Genomic DNA, 18,054 nt, shown 5'->3' on the forward strand with positions numbered 1-18,054 from the left:
TCTCACAAATATCCCAAAGGCTCCTCAAGAAAGCCCCACCAAACACATGACCAGTCCTCCAAGATGAATGACATGGAGCCCACAGGCAAGCCACCCACAAGTCCTGGTGATGTCACCTCCCGCACTGTTTCTTGACTCTGTACCTTCTCAGAGCCACCATCTTGCATCAGAACAAGCAACTGGTCAACCTCGTGGACTTTGGGGCTTCTTCAATCTGTTCAATGCCCCACCCACCACCTCTCTCTTATCTCATGGCCTTCACCAATACTTCCTTCCCATCTGCTGTTGCCTTGGCCTGGAATGTTCTTGCCTTCGGTCTTCATGGAGTCAACGTCTGCTCTTCCTTTCAATCTCTTCAAAGATCATTTCTTCAACAAACCCCTCCTAGACCTCACTGAGAAATCCTGCCCCCACCCCCCCACCCCCGTCATAAGCATCCTGAGTTTTTGGTCAGGTCTGAATTTTCCTCCACTTGACAGTAAGCTTGGCAAGAACAGGATCCTCATCAAGCCATCTTGACCTGTTCTGATCCCCAGCATCAGAACAGCACCTGGCACCTAGTGGGGATACACTCTCCTGCAGGGAATGATTTCAAGGGGCAAACTGCTAATGAAGGGATTTACACAGCATTGTGGGAAGGCAGAATAAGGATGCTTTCTTTGTGGAGCAGGGAGAGGGAACACAGGACAGAGTATACTCCAAGTGCAGGAGACAATACTCAGGCCGCACCACAGGGTGGGGGAGACACCGAGAAGACTGATGATCATTGTGTGGAGGTCAGGAGGAGGGGCACCGAGTCCACTGCCCCCTGTGCCACCTGCTCACTCTGGTGTCTGAGTCCTCCCCATGAACAAGGGCCTGGGAGGCTGCTGGAAAGTCAGGGTAAGTGAATCCACATGGACACTCTGTGGATATGGCCTGGGGCATGGTGAACAATTGATTTCGACTGTTACCCCTGGTCCAGCAGCAACAATGACAATGACTCAGAAGAGTGACAGCTCTTCCATGTGTCTCCAGACCAGTCACTGAAGCTTGGTGCCAGTGGACTGACTCAAGATTGACTCTCCAAAGTATCACCTAGTTGGGAGTGAAGGTGGGACAGAGTCCTCTGGATACATCTCGGGTTTCAGCAGGAGAAAAGTCCCTCAGAAGCCTCCTCTGGGGATTTCCATATCTGCTGATGACAGAGCTGGTCCCTTGGCACATGGCACCTGAGCCCAGGGTGGGAGTCAGGTTCCATCTCTCTTGTTGGTGTGAATGCTGGCAAAGAGCATCAGCTTATTCAGCTGGGTCGCCTCTGGTGACCCTTGACCTTGGTAAAGAAACTATAGCCTTCTAGCTAGCTTCCTTCTCATCTGCCTTGTATCCTGGGGCTTAGTGATGTTTGGCCATGGGTTGGAAAGGCGGAAGCAAGTGGAAGGGAGAACATTATGCAGAGGGAACTATTAGGCTTCCATTTTGGTCAGCCATGGTTTGGTTTGGGGTCCCTGCTCTTCCAGGGCCCATGTTTCCTTCAAGTGGGTCATAGGTTTTTTTTTTTTTTTGTATATTGATGCTTTTCACTATGTGCTGGAAAACATCTAAAACATTTTTTTTTTTTTTTTAACAAAACAGCTCCTGTCATTCATTAGTTCTCAGCGGGCCATGACTGCAGTGTAGGGAAGCTGGTCTGTAGCCTATCAAAGACTGTTTGGAATGTCCAGTGTCTCCGAGGTGAGAGACAAGGTCACTGGACTATGCAGACAGGACCAGACATGTGTGTGTGTGTGTGTGTGTGTGTGTGTGTGTGTGTGTGTGTGTGTGTGTGTGTGTGTGTGTTTTAGGAGCTTTGAAAAGGAAAGGCATCGGCCTTGGCTCCAGTCAGAGGCTAAGCGCTGTCCCTCTGTCCTGTCGGAGTTGCACTCCCTGGGAGGGGTCTCCTCCCTCCCTCCTCTCAAAGTCTCCAGAGGTCCCAACCTGCGTCCTGCCTCTTGGCTCTGTTGCTGCAGCTGTTCTCCGGGATCCTGGTCACAGGGCCATTTCTCTCTGCTGCTGGAGCTACAGACCAGCATCCCGAGCTTTCCCAAAGAAAGGGATTATTGGAGCCTTACTTAGGAAAGCCCAAGAAGCCAGCCAGTGGTGGAGTGGACTGGCCATGCTGCAGACTTGCTGGCAGTCTCCCTACCTGCGGGACCCCTGCATTCCGGCCGCATCCAGTGGCCAGGAGACTAGAGACGTCCCCCCTCCTCTGACATCAGCGTGCTATTTGAGTGGGGATGAGTCATTACGTGTTCCTTATTTGAGTTCAGCTCCAGATCCCTATGAGAAGAATGAGGAGGGGGTCCCTCCAGGACCCTGGACAGATGCAGGACTAAGAAGCTGCCTTCCTTGTACCCACACACTGCTGTAGAAGGAGGGAGGGGAGAGTGGGAGGTATAGGGCCTTCCTACTAGGTAAGTCTGAGTGGCTCATGCCCTCTGCTGTCCTGCCCCAGCCTGTGGCTCTGAGCTGAGACAGGCTTGGAACTATCATGTCTGAGTTCTTGGTCACTGCTCCAAGTTCTCCAAGCTTGGTCTTCCCCTGACTCTTCAAGATTCTTCCAAGACAGGGGTCCCCCTGGCTAGAATGCTCCTCCCCTTTTCCACTTGGCACTGGACACGGATGACCAAGGCCTTCCTGAAATGCCCTCTTCTCTCAGCCTCCTTGAGATCCTACCCCCCAAGCCTTCTTCCTTCCGTCTCCCTGGCTACACAGTGTCTTTGCCAGCTCCTCTTCTGCTTATGGGTAAGTACTAGGCTGGCTTATGGTTTGTTTTGTTTGTTTGTTTGTTTGGTTGGTTGGTTGGTTGGTTGGTTTTTACAGGGTTTCTCTGTAGCCCTGGCTGTCCTGGAACTGAGTGTGTAGACCAGGCTGGTCTCGAACTCAGAGATCCACCTGCCTCTGCCTCCTGAGTGCTGGGATTAAAGGTGTGCACCTCTACCCCCATCACCAGGTCCAGCCTGTGGCTATCAGCACAGCTTCTGTTTCTGTTTCTGTATCCTTTAATGGAGCAATCACATGTAGCCACCATAATATTACCCATAAGCTCATGATCCCGAAATCCCACTTCTATTTTGTATTTCATTCTCCATTGTCTCCAGACCTTCAAAGCCAACTATGACCTTGGTATCCGTGCCTAACCCGTTACACCAAAACCAAATTCTACATTTCCTCCAGCTCCCAAATGTGCTTCTTCAAACTTCTCCATCCTAGGAAATAAGCCACTGTTCCTCTAGCTGTTAAAGGCCCAAATCTAAGCATCAACCCACTAAGTCCTTTTTCTTATCTGACATCCAAATCACCAGCAGGACCTCTGATTTTACCTCCAAATGTCACTCAAAGCCAGTGTCTCTGGAGATTGTTACAAGCTTTGTCAGAGCTGCTATCATCTGTTGCCTAAACTGACTCTCTAGACCCTGGGAAGGGAGTCTGCAGACAGACACAGCACATTTTCCAAACAGCAGCTGGGGCGGCCTGGAAACACACCTGAACATGTCATGTCACCCACTTAAACGTACACCTGGGCATGTCACCTTACCTCCTTAAACATCGACAAGAGCCTGCCACCTCACCCACTTAGCACACACCTGAGCTCATGTTCCTCGTCTGTGGCAGCTTCCTACCAACCTTGGATGAAGTTTTAGCTCCCTACCCTAGATGACGGACCTCATGTGGCCTGGCATTGCTGGCCTCTCCAGCTGACTCCCCTGCATTCCTCTCCCCTGCCTCATCCTCCTTCAGTCTTTCCCAGGTATATCAGAGTGCCCGGCTAGTTCCCACCCTCCTGGCGACTGTGTTCTGGAGAATCTTCCTGCCTATTGCGTTCTTCCTGTGAGCACAATTCTGTCCCCTCACACACATCTCACCTTCACACAGGGGTCCCTCTTACCCACTCACCTCCCAACCGAAAATACATGCCTAGAGCCTTCTCCCAGATCAACCAGCTCAGGGTTCTGCTCAGCATCCGTTGCCAGCTGGTGTTTTTATTTGCAACTTGTTTTTTGTCTTTCTCCCCACTGGAATATAAACCCCAGGGAGAATTAAGACTCCCCAGGGCCTAGACCAGTGCCTGGCACCCGGCAGAGGCTTAGCACATATTTACTGGATGATGGAAGAATGAATGGCCCCAGGGGAAGGAGGCCAGGAGACGGGCTAGGACGTGCACAGCTATTTTGGGCTACATGACGGTGGTGTTGGGGATGGGGAGAAGTAGGAAACATGAAAGAAATGAAGGAGAGAAAGGCACAAGGCTGAAGCTGGCATGTGGGGGAAGGAGTGAGCAGGGGTCCATTGTCCTCCCGCGGTGGTTCATCGCAAAGGCCAGGAAGAAGGATGGAAAGTGGGAAGCAGCATGCAAATGGTTCCGATTCCCACTGAGCACAGGCGCTGCCCCAGAGAGGTCTGAAAGGTGCTGTCTCCTTTGAGCAGCTGGACAGTTCTAGATCTGGAAGACATCCTGAGGATGGTCACAACGCACTGTCCCCTTGTGTTTAAATACTGCTGCCCGGCCAGTGGGGCTGATTGGGGGGAGTTTATGAAACCTTTGAGACATATGTCTGGCTAGAAGTGGGCCGCTGAGGGAAGGCCTTGAATGTTATATCTGACTCCAGTCCTGGCCTCTGCACTTTGCTTCCTGATTGGATACCATGTTAATCTCTCACCACCATGTATGCCTTTCTTATAATGGTGGAACGAAATTCTCTGAAACCACCACCACCACCGCCACTGCCACCAGAATCCTTTCTTGGTCATAGCAATGAGGAGAAGCCACTGGTAGATGACAACACAGTGAGCCGGGGCTGGGGTTGAGTCCTCAGCGGGCAAGGAGAGAAGGAAGCCAGCTGCACAGGCACTTAGGGGACGTGCCAGAAGGAGAAGCTAGTGACAGGCAGGGAAGTTGAAAGGAGCTGAAAGAGTGAGTGTGTGAAGGACCAGAGATTGGGGCAAAATGGTTTCGAAAGAGGAAGGACCGATCAGCAGGGGTCATGGGACCTAAGGGTCACGTGGTCGACAAAGACCTTGGCGAGGGCTATGCTGGTCCACATGCCCACAGAACATGGATGTCGTGGCGGGTCAGAAACTGGATGCCAGTGCCTTTTTTGTCCTTGACCCAGCTGTAGCTTGCTTTTTTCAAGAATACACCAGTGTCTGTAAAATAAACGCTCACTGTTGTGTGGAGCTGTGCTTCCTTTACAGGCGGCTGGCAGGCCTGGCTTCTAGGTGTGGGGCTGCACCCTGCCGCATAGCTCACCACCTCCAGTCAGAGTCTCATGGAGAACAAGCCTTCCTGAGGCGTCTGTGTCCTCTGCGGCTCAGTTCAGCTTCAGCTCAGCTGAGGAGGGCGAGGACCACACCGGGTGTTCCCATTAGTTGCTTTTCCGTTGCTGTGATCAAACACCATGACTAAGACCACTCATGGAAGGGTTTATTTGAGCAATAAGAGTCCATCATCATCATGGCAGCAAGCAGACATGCTGGCAGAAGAGCTGAGAGCTCACATCTCAACACAAGGAAGCAGAGAGCACACTGGGAGTGGTACAGGCTTTTAAAAGCTCAAAGTCTATCCCTAGTAACACACTTCTTCCGATGAAGCCTCCTCGTTGCCTCCTAAGCCTCCCCAAACAGCTCTACCAACTGAAGACCAAGTATTCAAATGCCAGAGGCTAGGGAGGATATCTCATGTAAACCACTGCTGTGTTCTTTGGATGCCCCTGGACACAAGTCCTCAAGAGCTGGTACGATGGGTTGCCTACCTGAACCTCAGCATGTAATCTGATTTGGAAATAGGGCCAACTCATAGAGATGACTAATCAAGATGACATCACAGTGGACTAGATGGCTCCTTACAAGAAAGCAGAGACACACTGAAGGAAGATAACCTTCAGTGACAGTGGAGGCAGGGACTGGGTTATATTGCCACATTATATTGGGTGACAAAGGATGCTAACAGTCATCTGCCACTGGCAGAGAAGACAGGGAACTTTTCCTTACATCCTCTGAGGGGAGCTTGGCTCTGCTGCCCTGGACCTCAGACATCCATTTCTGCCATTTCTGGTAACTATATAGTAGCCAGAAGGAGAAGAATTCAGTAGTCAAAGAGGGGTGGCTGATGTGCCCATTGGGGGCTCAGCACCTCTCTCCCACAGGCTTGGAAGGCAGCCAGCTCATCCCCCAGTGGCTGGGAGCCAGGTTCACAATGCAGCCTGTACCTACGAGGTTCTCTAGCTTCCTCCATAATATATCCTTTGCTTTCTACCCAAGTAGCTGGGCTGAGGTAGCAATGCTTGTTTCTTTGGCCTTTGTAGGGGCTGGCCTTTTTCCTAAATGACCCTTTTTGGCAGGATACCATTTGTTATTGTCTCAAGAAGGCAAGGCAAGCCAGCTCCAAGGAGACTTGTTCTAGTCACAGAGAGGAGCTTTGTACAAATCTACTTAGTGTACCCTAGATGTAAACAGCAGGAAGCTACTTTCCCTTGGTCCCAGGTACAGGGGCAACAGATGGCTGACTAGGATCCTCAATAGCCCAGATGCTCCCCCATCTGGATGCTGACATGATTCTCACCCTCAGTGCTAAGAAAGGATGCAACAGAGCACAGGGCCCAAGCAGGCAGACCTGCATCCCTGCCCTAGTTAGCTTCAAGTGCCAACTTGACACAGCCTAGAGTCACCTGAGAGGGGACTCTCAATTAAGAGATTACCCAGATCATCAGACTGGCCCGTGGGCATGTCTGTACAGGACTGTCTTGATTGACAGTTGATGTAGGAGCACCCAGCCCACTGCGGGCAACATCATCTCTCGGGCAGGTGGTCCTGGGCTGTAAAGAAAGCTAACTTAAACGTAAGCCAGCAAGAAGCCTTCCTCCATGGTTTCTGCTTCAAGCTCCTACTTGAGTTCCTGCTTGGACTACCCATGATAATGATGGTGACTTGAAAGTATAAACCAAATAAATGCACCATCCCGGCCAAGCTGCTTTTGGCCAGAGGAAATTAGCTCCCCACAACCCGTGATGTGGACCCCACGAAGAACAGGAAGGACCGACAATGAGGAGGCACACGGAACAAGACACTGCCTGGGCTCAGAGAGGACACCCCTCTTGCCACTCAGCTCCAAGACCCTAGTGTAAGACTGACTCAAACCAATTCTGCCGCCACCTATGTCCCCAAGGTCACTGCTATACACAAAAGCATTCAGACACCCAAATACTACAAGCGTTAGTTTGCTCAAAGCCCACTCCAGATAGACTCGGAAAGCTCCAGGTAGGGTCCTTATTCATTCACTGGTCTTTGTTTACTCACTGGCCAGTTTTGGTGACAGTTAGGTCTAGGGTCCCTAGAGATAGGATAGAATGATTCTAGCTTTCCAGGCTTTAACCACACTAGCATTCAGAGCTGTTATCTAAGTCAAGACAATTAACCATTGCTGTCTTTTCTTTAAAAAATCTTGTAGCGGTGTCACACGCCTTTAATCCTAGTGCTGGAAGGCAGAGGCAGGTAGGTCTCTCTCTGAGTTTAGGCCAGCCTAGTCTACATTGTGAGTCTTAGGCCAGCCAAGGCTACACAGTGAGACCCTTCTTAAAAAAAAAACCAAACAAATTCTCATGAATATTGTATTCTGTGCTATGATTTACAAAGTTAACTTTTGTCGTTTCCTCCATCGTGTGGGGAAATGACACCTTTGGAGTGGTCTGGGTCTCTTTGCTTACCCATATCTGCTCTCTTCCCTGTCACCCAGGAGGTCCCATGAGGATGAATGACGGCAAGGTGGGCCATCAGTGGGGAACACAGACTGGCCTAGGAGGACCTGGGTCCACTCATCAGAAGGTCCCTAGAGTGCTGTCTTGTGAAGAAGTGTCCCAGAGGCCTCTCAGGGGCCTGTGCCACAGCCAGACTGCACACAGGGTCTCAAGATCCCTAGGTTTCTATAGTCTTGGGATTGTATGCAGTGTGTCTACATATATGTGACCCTCAACCACATGCCAGGGCCAGACCTGCTCACAGCAATATTACGGCTCAGAGGCGGTTGCAAACCCATCTGTTTACACAGAGGGCAGGTCAGACCAGACGGAACTAGGAGGCCAGGCCTTGCCTCTTCTTTTATCTCTCTAGACAGGGTCTGGGTCTTCCAGATGCCAGGCCAAAGCCAGGGTGCTGGGAGAGGGGTATTCGGGTATGTGTGTCAGGAAATAATCTCCTCTGCCCTGTGAGCTGAAGGAGACTTCTAGCCTGCTTGAAGCTGGCATGGGAAGCAGGCACCTCCCTACCCCAGCTTCCTCCTTGCCTGAGATGACAAGGTCCCTCCCTCCCTAGGGTGAAGTCATCAGACTTGTCCAGGTGACCAGCCCAGGGGAGCTGCATCCATGTCTCATTCCAGGCCTCTCAGCTGTCAGAGAAGCAGCGACCAACCTAAGCAGCTTAGGGATGTTCAAGGAGACAGCAGGGGTTAGGAGTGGGGGCAGGGAGCCTGCGAATCTTCTCAGCTCACCTTTTGGGAGAATCAGATGGCTACAGGGAAAAAAGACAAGGCACTCACATTTCCACTCATTGTCCCTTTCAGGGACAGAGGTCACCTAGAGGTACCCCAATGTCTGTGGCCAGATGAGTGTCTGCCTACCGTGTCCTCAGCTCCAGGGCTGAAGCAGTGAATAGCCTGGGCTTATTCTCTTTGTGAACACAAATACAGGTGAGACAGCCTTGGATCCTGGCACAGCTCTAGCAGACAGAGGAGACACTTCCCAGAAGCCCTACCCAGTGTCCTGAGAAACAAACCTCACCGCTGCCCTACATCCAGCCCGGAGCAGTGCCCTCTTGCAGGTCCTATTGCTCTGACTGTCTTGGGGTCCTAGGGTGCAAATGACCTGGGACACGTGTTCTGGATCTGCACCTCAGGGAGAAACGGTGGAAGTGGCAGTATTCAGAGTCTGGGCAGACAAAGATGGAGGCTGTCCTCTCCTCCCCGGATACTCCTCTCATCCCTCTCAGCCCGGCTGACGCCTGCCTGCTCAGCCTTCAAGTGGCCTTTCCTCCCACGGAGCTTTGGAACACTGGGGTGGATTAACGCTCGGTTTTCCTTAGTCCTCTCTGCACCCACTGGCGTCCACGAACACATTCATGACACAACCAGGTATTGCCCACTCCCACAGGCTGCCTTGTGCAATAGGGTCTCAGCAGACATGGCTTTGTCCCCAGCGCCCAGCGGTGAAACTGGTCTGGAGAAACTCCCTAGGTCCTGAGAGGGCGTGGCAGTCCAGAAGGCTCTCGGCTGCCTCATCTGCGCCTCCTCTTTCCGCAAACCCATTCCCTGCCTGCTGGTCTTGTCTTAGCGGGGGTTTGGGGACAAGAAATGTCTGCGCCATCGGACCCCACCTAGAAGAAAATCGCTTTCTGCTGGGCGGGGCTGCGCACACAAAAGCTGCATAGCAGACAAAGACCGAGCATTGGGGACAAAGACTGCGGCGGGGACAAAGATTGTAGCGAGGACAAAGGCGGAGCCGCAGCTGCTGCGTGCACGCGCACCGTGCGCGCTAGTGCGCTGCGCTGCGGACCAGGCGCCCCCACCTGGCCTTGAATCTGGTAAACAAGTCCATTGTTTAAAATCGGTAAAGGCAGAAATTCTCATCCTCAAATAGTCCTCGGCTCTGAGGCAGGGGAAGGACAAAGAACCTCCCCAGAGTCGGAGGAGGACTATGACAGTGGGGATAGCAAGACTACCAGCCTGCAATCCTGGCGATTTTGCCCATCCCTGTCCCCTTCCCTTGCTAGGAAGGGCTTCGCACTCTTCCTGTGAACGCCCGCCGTTCTGCGGCAGCTGGCGTGCACTAGAACCCCACGGGGACCCGCGTCACCAGCCACTGCGCAAAGAGACCCCGCATTGCGGCTGCGCGCACGCGCTCGCTTTGGGGGGTGGGGAGGCGAGTATGTGCACCGCGCGCGCTTCCCGCCCTCGTTGCCCCAAATCTCCGGGCGCTGCAGTCTCCTCGCTCCCACCCCCGCCTTTGCACACACCTCGCCGCTGTCTGGTGAGCGGTGATGGAGAAGGTGCCCAATGACCGTGGCGAGGCAGGGACTGAGCTGTGGAGACGCGAGAGAAGGAGGGAAGGGAGAAGCTTACCACCGCCCGGCCGCTGCAGCATCTGCCTCCACACAAAGCTCACTGCCAAGCCAACCGGTTGGCAGGAGGCCAGGAGACCCCCGCCCTCCTGCTGGCTGCCTCAGCTGTCTCCAGCACTGGGGCAGATTATGCCCCTGGCGGTCTCGGCGCTGCTCCCCTCCCCCACGGACCATCAGACGGGTGAAAGGGTGGGCAAGCCATGCACATTCATTTAGGAGATCTAGAAGCCCCGGGGAAGCTCCCGGATTCCCAGCCAGGTGGGGGTCTCACAGTCCCGGAGACCCCACCCACCTCTTCTCCCCTCTCATTACTTGAAAGAACTTCTGGCCAAGAACAAAGGGAAAGGAACGACACCAGGTCCTTCTGTAAGGCTTCTGGGCCTTTGGACAGCAGGCTGGCCTTCCCCAATCAAGTAGGACCAGTTTGGTCCCTCAGAGTGGCTCCCATATGTGTGGAGCTAGGGTTCTGACAGGGTCCTGGATGGTAACACAAAGCCAATGTTGCTCAGGTGCCAAGGTCTTGGTGCTCTCCTGTTTTATGCCAAGGGGTTGGGGGTATTTCAGCATGGAGGCCTGCAGAAGCGATAACTCAGTCTTGGAGCAGGAGGCTGCTGGGAAGCAGGTGCCCCAAAAGGTTTGATGTGGCCTAGGACCCAGGGGTGTGTTTGTTATGAGGTGGTCAGGCTACATCCCTCTCATGGCATCCTGCTCTGCTTCCATTAGTCATAAGCACCAAGAGGTAGACGTGACTTTCTGGGCTTCCAGGGACCAGCAGATGTTTTGTGGGCATTGCTTAGCCTGAGACTCTGCTTTCAAGACAGGCCCTACACTGGTCCCAGCATCCTTAGGTTCTACTCTAGTAAGGCAGACTGGGTCACTCTGGGAGAGCTTCCACTCCCCATTTGTTCTGCAAAGCTGAAACCGGATTTCCTGAACAGGAGCCCCTGGTCACCCTGCCCTTCTCTGTTACATTCTGCAGGTCATCAGCTCCTACTGGCTCCAGCCTCAGCCAGGGATGCTGCCAAGACAAGCACGGTGCTCCCAGGCAGTGCTGCCAGGGTGCAGAGGCCTGCTGACCCCAAAGCACCTCCGGGAGAGTTCACGGGCCAGGATGGCAGCCAGGCATCCTGTGGCTGTGGGGGCAGGGGCAGGGGCAGGGATAAGGCTGGGTTGAACACTGAGTTCTAGAAAGCCCTGTATGTATAGGGTCTGAACCAGCAGCCAAAGAAGGAAGGCTGACATCAGAAGGCAGCATGGTTACTGTGTGTGAGCGGTACCCAGGGATTGTTGCAGCTTCCAACAAAGGTACCCCATAGACTGTTGCTTCTATGACCTCCCCAGATACTTAGGCCTAGGTCTTGGATTTGTACCCTCCGAAAAACTCCACCCAGGGCATGCCAGCTCTCGGGCATCTTGCATCATGACCAGGTAGGGGAAGGCAGGCAGCCTCTAATCCTGGAGCCCCTTAGCTTGTCTTTGCCATTTTTTTCCTGCAGAGATTTTGTTGCCCCCGGGTGAAAGAAGCCTGCCCATCAATTCAAGGCCAAGGCCACCAACTCTGGAAGCTCTCCTCTCCTCCATGGCTAGCAACTCCTACCACCTCCTTTGCAGTGTCCTTCCAGCCACAGTCATGAGCTCAGGGCTGTCTTAAAAGCTGCACAGGATAGAGGCTTAAACCAAAACAACCAAAAAGCTTCGCTGACGGGAGTGGCGAGCTTGGGGGAGGCATGGCTAGTTATCTCAGGCACAGCCTGGCCACCCAAGCCTCTGAATCTGAATAAAGCCTGGGCCTGAGGTGCTCCCACGGCACCCACGCTGCTGTTCTTTCCAGGAGGCGTGGGGCTGGGCTGTGCCTCCAGGACCCCCTCTTCTTCCTGTAGCAATAGAGAAGCAGCACTAGGGAACGGTAGCTGTTTGGACTTGCTGCTGGGGCCCTCACAACTCCCAGGAGCTCGTTGAACTACTTGGACACCTTGACAGGAGTGACAGCCACAAGCCAGCTCACATATTTCATCTGTCCCCAAGAGAGGCTGAATGAAGATGAGGTGAGCCAGTGACCAGACACAGGCTAGCCAGTGGTATATACTCAGTCCTATGGGAGGACTCAGCAGGTCCCCCTTGGCCGACCCTGACACCCCTTCCTGCCTCTCTCTTCCAGCATTTATACGTTTATAACTTTTACGTTTATGCACCAACTCTTCTCCCTCTGTACCCAACAAGGTAACCAGAACACCATTCTTACCGTCCAATGACAGCCAGTCGTGCTGAGAAGAGGGGAGTGTGGGCAGAGCCCGAGCTTTGTACTCAAACACCACCGAGTTGGAGATGATCTGATTGTTGAAGGCAACTTGTAGGGTCACAAGACCCGTGTCATGGGCTGAAAGTCAGAAAGAGAGAGGTCAGGGTGAGGCCCCCTTCAGTTAACAGCCAAGTATTCCCCCTGCCCATGCCTGCCTATCCCACAAGGCCCAAGGGTGACACTTCTGGGAAAACTCTTGGCTCCAGATTCAGCAGGTGACTGGCTGGGATGCCCAGAGGAACCTCTGCCTGCTTGTTTATTGTTGTTTGTTTGTTTGTAGTTTAAGACAGGTTCTCCTGTGTAGCCCTAGTTTGCCTGGAACTGTGTAGATCAGGCTGGTCTCAAACTCCCAGAGATCTGTTTGCCTCAACCCCTGAGTTCTGGGATTAAAGGTGTGTGCTACCACACCTGGCAAGCCTCTGTGGTTTTAACTGTGCTCCCTGGGACGGGCAGGGACCTGAGCTCAGCGCAGGTAGCTTGTCCCATCCATCCTTCCCAGGGTCAGGAACATCTGGGATTTGTATTATTTTGCCTCTCCCTGCAGCCGTGTCCTGACTCACTTCATGTAACATCCTCCGTGTTTTAGGAGCTCCTTGGCCTCCTGCTGACAGCCCGAGTTTCATCCGTGGCTCTTACTGTGGCCCCTGTTGGCCTGAGATGCTGTGGGCCAGGTAGCTACTGAGCCAGAGATGCAAGTTCAAATCTTACACTGCCTTCCAATGACTTTGGGAAAGCAGGAGCTTGCATTCTAGTGCAAACTCTGGGCTCAGTGACTCCTGAATGAGCTGAGCCAATGGATGAAATGTTCTCATTAGGGCAGAGAAAAGCCAGCTGGAGGTGGAGACCTACTTCTGCTGGGATGGAGACTGCTGTTCTCTGGTCTCCATCAATATCTTGGGGGCTGTACTGTGGTTCCCAAAGATGTCCGTAGGCAGTGGTGGCGATGCTAGGGCTTCTTCCCCTAATAGGGGTCAGGTTATGTTTCTGGGCACTGCTTTTATGGAGCTGGGACACCAATACTCAGGGCCTCCCCGGCCGGATTTCCAGGGAGGACGCACGGGATCATGTTACTGTTTGGGCTCTTGGCTTTCAGAAGCCTACGGGCATGAGGAAGCCATCCAAGTCAGCTGCTCCTGAGGACAGGGTGAAGCTCTGGCTTCTCTCAGAGGACATCTGCAGATCCCACTTCCGATGGGAAACCCAACTCATTGGCCATGGCCTCTCTCCAACTGAGGTGTATGTAGAAAGCAGGGCTTGGGGATCTCACTCTCTAAGTGTGACCAGGAAGTTTTCCTGCTCTGCTCCAGGACACAACCCTGAAGGATGAATGGGCTCCATGGTAGTGGGGGTCATGTGGGACGTCCCATGGTGCTTCTCTGGACAGGGATCCCCAATGGTATCCAGAGTCTTCTGCCATCTGACTACATCCCCGGGCAAAACTCCAAGATTGTGGTTACTATTCTCTCCTACAGACATGCCTGGTTTACCAACAGGAAGGAAGGGCTGTGGGAACTCTTCATTCGATCCCATGGAACTCTGCTCTCAAGGTGGGGAAGCTGTAGTGCCTGGTGTCCAGTGTCCCAGCAGAGGACCCTCTCCCATCTCTCTTTTGTCACTGTCCTGGCATCTAGACAACTCACAGGACTGCTGAATGTCTCAGAGTCTCGGCATTCCCACTATCCCCGAGAGATGCGGTGCAGGGCCCTGCCACGGTGTTGAAGACAGCAGACCTGCCTCCCTGATTTCCTTCTTCCCTCAGCCAATCAGCAGTTCCCGGCCCCATGCATCCATCCCCCTGTCTCCACTGCTTCTGCTCTCAGCAACCACCAGCCCTTGCCTGGGCTGACACAGTGGCCTCCTGTTCCCGATGCAAAGGCGGGGGGTGGGGGGGTATACGGGGACAGAGGGGGCCTGTCTTAGAGGAGGTTGCCAGGGGAGTCTTCTTTCTTAAAGCCACCCTTAGGCCTGTTCCCCTGGCTTTCCCATTTAGGTTATTGTTCCTCCTAACCCATCCTCTCAGAATAATCTTTTATTCTTTATTTTTAAAGACAGGGTCTCACTATATAGCCTTAGCCAGGTTGTAACTCACTCTGTAGACCAGGCTGGCCTTAGACTAAGAGATCCACCTGCCTTTGCTCCCCAGTGCTGGGATTAAAGGCAGGTGTCAGCACACCCCATTCAGAATCATCTTTTAAATACATAATTTAGAACAAATCATTCTGCTGCCTAAAACCATCGACTTCCCATGCGAGAACAATTAAATCAGACTCCAATTTGCCAAACCTCTCCCTGCCTCGGGGCCTCTGTGCTCCCTGCATCCTCTCTGCCTGGTGGGACACTTTGTTCCACCCTTGCCAAGACTGGCTCCGTGCCATCTTTCTTCTGCTAGCCTCCAGGGGAGGCGCCTCCCCATGTCTGAGAAGGAGCTGCTACGGTGTATACCTCTCTCCACTTGCCCTCACTGTATCTTTTAGTTCCTCTGTTATCTCCATGTGGCAAGTGTCAACGCCCAGCAGCTGAGACCCTCAGTGCCCCAGTCAACGTCCAGATCCTGTTTGATCATCCCTAACTCCGCTAAGTGAGCTGTTTTGACACGTGTTCTACTCAGTTTGGTTTCATCTTTTGCCTTCTGAGGACTTCCTAGGAGACCAGGTGGGGCGTGCAAGCCTGCAGTCATCTTGGTAGATCCCTCTGCCTGCTGTCTCTACTCCACTGCGTCACCCTTGCTCGGCAGCCTGACTTGACTGACATCCTCCAGGCTCAGGACAGTCTCAGGTCTAGTGTCTACTGTTGCAGCGGTGTGTGAACTTGGAGGAGCTCTGTTCTCGGCCAGGTTTGGTTTTGCCCAGGCAGGTGCACCAGGCTGCCAAGCGGTTGGCATTTGTGTTCTCTGTGCCTCCTCTCTCTTCCTAGTCTCAGCCTCTAAGGTGGCCTGGCTTGTGTTCACCTGCCTTCAAGTCCCTTTTTGTTGGCAAGGCCAGTTTGGTTCTAGTGTCTGGTGTTTATCCTTTACCATGCACTTCAGTTTCCTCTGGGAGACCCCACGATGACATCCCTAGCAGCTGGTGTCACCTCCCAAGGAAGAGGTTGGTTGACTTGACCTAGCCTCTTTGCACTAGAAGCTCTTTGAGTCAGGTGCCCCTGGGGGCTTCAGTCTAGGCATTCAGTCAATCCATGGCAATGACTTACAAATGATTTGGAAATGATGAAATAATGAATGAATGAACCAACCAATCAATATACCCAACAGGACCTGTTTCAATCTGGATGTTAAGACTGATATATCCTCATGGGGCATGCTCTGTGAGGTTGGCTGCCAACAGGAGGTGCCCAGCAGTCAGAACCATGGCACTCAGCCTTAAGTTTTGTGGCATCTGGTTGGAGACAGGATATTTTAGAAGCACCCCAGTGACTAGGCAAGACAGTTGCCTGGGTGGTCTCTGTGTATTAGCAGTGCAGTGAAGTCAGGAGAATTACCTGAAGAGACGGGAAGAGCCCTGGTTCCCTCTCCTCACCATGGCCTTTATGAGGGAAGTGCCAGAGGCAAGAGCTTCATGACCCTTGGTCATTTCATGCTCCCAGCCATCTGGAAGGAGGTCTCCAAAGACAGAAGGTCAGAGGTACTAATCTCCAAGGTAAACACGGATGTCATGTGGCTGACCAGGACATACCTGGGCAGGACTGATGACAGCCCCCAGAATCCTCAGGGTCCTGACCTGGGATACCACACAGAGGTCAAAGCCCAGTCCTTTGTCAGGAACCTGAGGCAAGGTCTAGGTATTTAGCCAGGCACAGGAAATGGCATCTATTTATAGGCCAGGCAAGTCTTCTTCCACAGCAGGTGCACAGTGGACAGTTTAATAGCATGCTGTCCTCTCTTCTGTGCTGGGATGGGCTGTCTTAGCCCAGGGTGGCCATCTGGATGGCTTCTGTCCAATTTCAGCAGGGTTGCTGGGGGGACCTGGGGCTGGCTAGGCCCTCCGGAGACAGCCTTGGAGCTGGTGAGAGCTGGGTCAGCAGGGGGAGGCTGCTGTAGGCACCGGCCCTGAGGTATGCAGCGTGAAGGAGGTGCTCACTGAGCTGGGAACTGGATGCCAACCCCCTGAAGCAGGGTGTTCTGATCTGGTGGGCTGCAAAGGTTGTAAAGTGGAGGGGGAGAGGAAGAAGAAGAAGAGGGGCGAGGAGGAAGATGAGAAGGGGCAGGAAGAGCAGGGAAAGGGAGAAGAGGTAGAAGTGGAAGAGAAATGGTTGGTTTGTGGGCCCTAGAGTGTCTCAGAGGGGACAGGGCGAGCGAGCCAGACAGGCAGGCACTGAGGAGACCACAGCGGGTGTAGGGGATTCCTGTCGGCCTGCACAGCCCTGGCCAGCGGGCTTCTGCCCACCCGGGAGTCTCCACTTTCCTTCCCCATCCTGACCCCTCTCCTAGAAGCACTCTCCTTTCGCAAGCTCTCCGGCTTCAGACAACTCAGGCTGTCCCTCTGCCTCCCCCGCCCCATCCTCCTTGTTCTGCCTCTCCTGTTCCTTACCCAGGCCAGATGGACAAGCTGTCCACAAAGCTGGGGATGTGGGAGGTTGAGACAAAGAGTTTCCCAGTCCCACCCAAGTGAACAGAAGCTCGTGTTTTTCAAACTGCTTTCAAATTCCTGGAGCCTCAGACACTCCTTCACAGACCTCCAGTACCTCAAGGACCTTTGCTAGCCTTGGGGACACACAGGACTAAGAAAAGCACAGTCCCCTGCTTTCCTGGGGCCCACAGGCTAATGGGGAAGTAGATACATTCAGAGGCCAAGGATGACTTAGCCAGACAGAGGTACCAATCTAAGTAGACCATAGCACCCTAAACTGATACGATACCATGGCTGCTGCCAAAATGGAATGACACAATGATAAGATGTTTGGTAACAGCAAAACTAAACATTCAATAACCAAAAATTCAGCATAAAGGCACAGTGACTCTGAGGTGCTCCTGGCAGTGCATGTCCATGTTGGATCAAGGGACTTTACTGCAGCCTTGGTTCTGAACACATAACATGTGTGGTTTGCTCTGCATGGCTGTCATGGCACACGCCACCAGCAAGTGCTGCATGAAACACCTCAGCTCTGATCTGAGACTTGCCTGTTATGAACTGCAGTGGTTTTTGCTGTACACACCAAGTTCTTTGCTCTTATGAAACACGGCTTAATTACTGAAAACAGAGACTGAATATTTCCTGTCATTCCTCAGCATGTCAGTGTCAAATTAGTCCATTTGGATTGTGTTGCATGTTAGAATGTTTGCTTTTAGAGCTTGCTTTTTGAGTTGCTGATCAGTTTCATTAAAAAAAAATCATTAAATGGACTTAGGACAGAACTTCCAATAGTTTCTAAAGTGGCCTTAAATAAATTTCTGCCATTTTGTACTACATATTTATGTAAATTGGCATTCTCAACATTGATTATTATAAAATCAAGATATTGATCAACTGGAAAATACTGAAGATGTTCTATACCCTTTAGTATTAAATATCCAAGATTTTTTTCCCAAACAGGATTTCCCTGTGTAGCCCTGGCTATCCTGGAACTAGCTCTGTAGACCAGGCTGCCCTCAAACTCACAGATATCTTCCTGAGTGTTCAGATTAAAGGTGTGTA

The 18,054-nt window shown here is 52.6% G+C and overlaps 1 protein-coding gene across 15 annotated transcripts in view; it reads right to left on the bottom strand.

Annotated features, from left to right (window-relative positions):
• Camta1 (calmodulin binding transcription activator 1) overlaps positions 1-18,054 on the bottom strand; it is an 862,623-nt gene that overhangs the window by 60,950 nt on the left and 783,619 nt on the right. For 14 of the 15 annotated variants that reach the window (XM_076565705.1, XM_076565698.1, XM_076565702.1 and 11 more), the window contains one exon: positions 12,368-12,502. In XM_076565705.1, coding sequence (XP_076421820.1) covers positions 12,368-12,502 — 135 coding nt within the window. Of the gene's footprint in view, positions 1-10,126; positions 10,210-12,367; positions 12,503-18,054 lie in introns of those variants that run through there. The other variant, XM_076565706.1, reaches the window with a different exon arrangement.

Source organism: Peromyscus maniculatus, chromosome 2, assembly GCF_049852395.1.
Source record: "Peromyscus maniculatus bairdii isolate BWxNUB_F1_BW_parent chromosome 2, HU_Pman_BW_mat_3.1, whole genome shotgun sequence".
Classification (NCBI taxonomy): domain Eukaryota; kingdom Metazoa; phylum Chordata; class Mammalia; order Rodentia; family Cricetidae; genus Peromyscus; species Peromyscus maniculatus.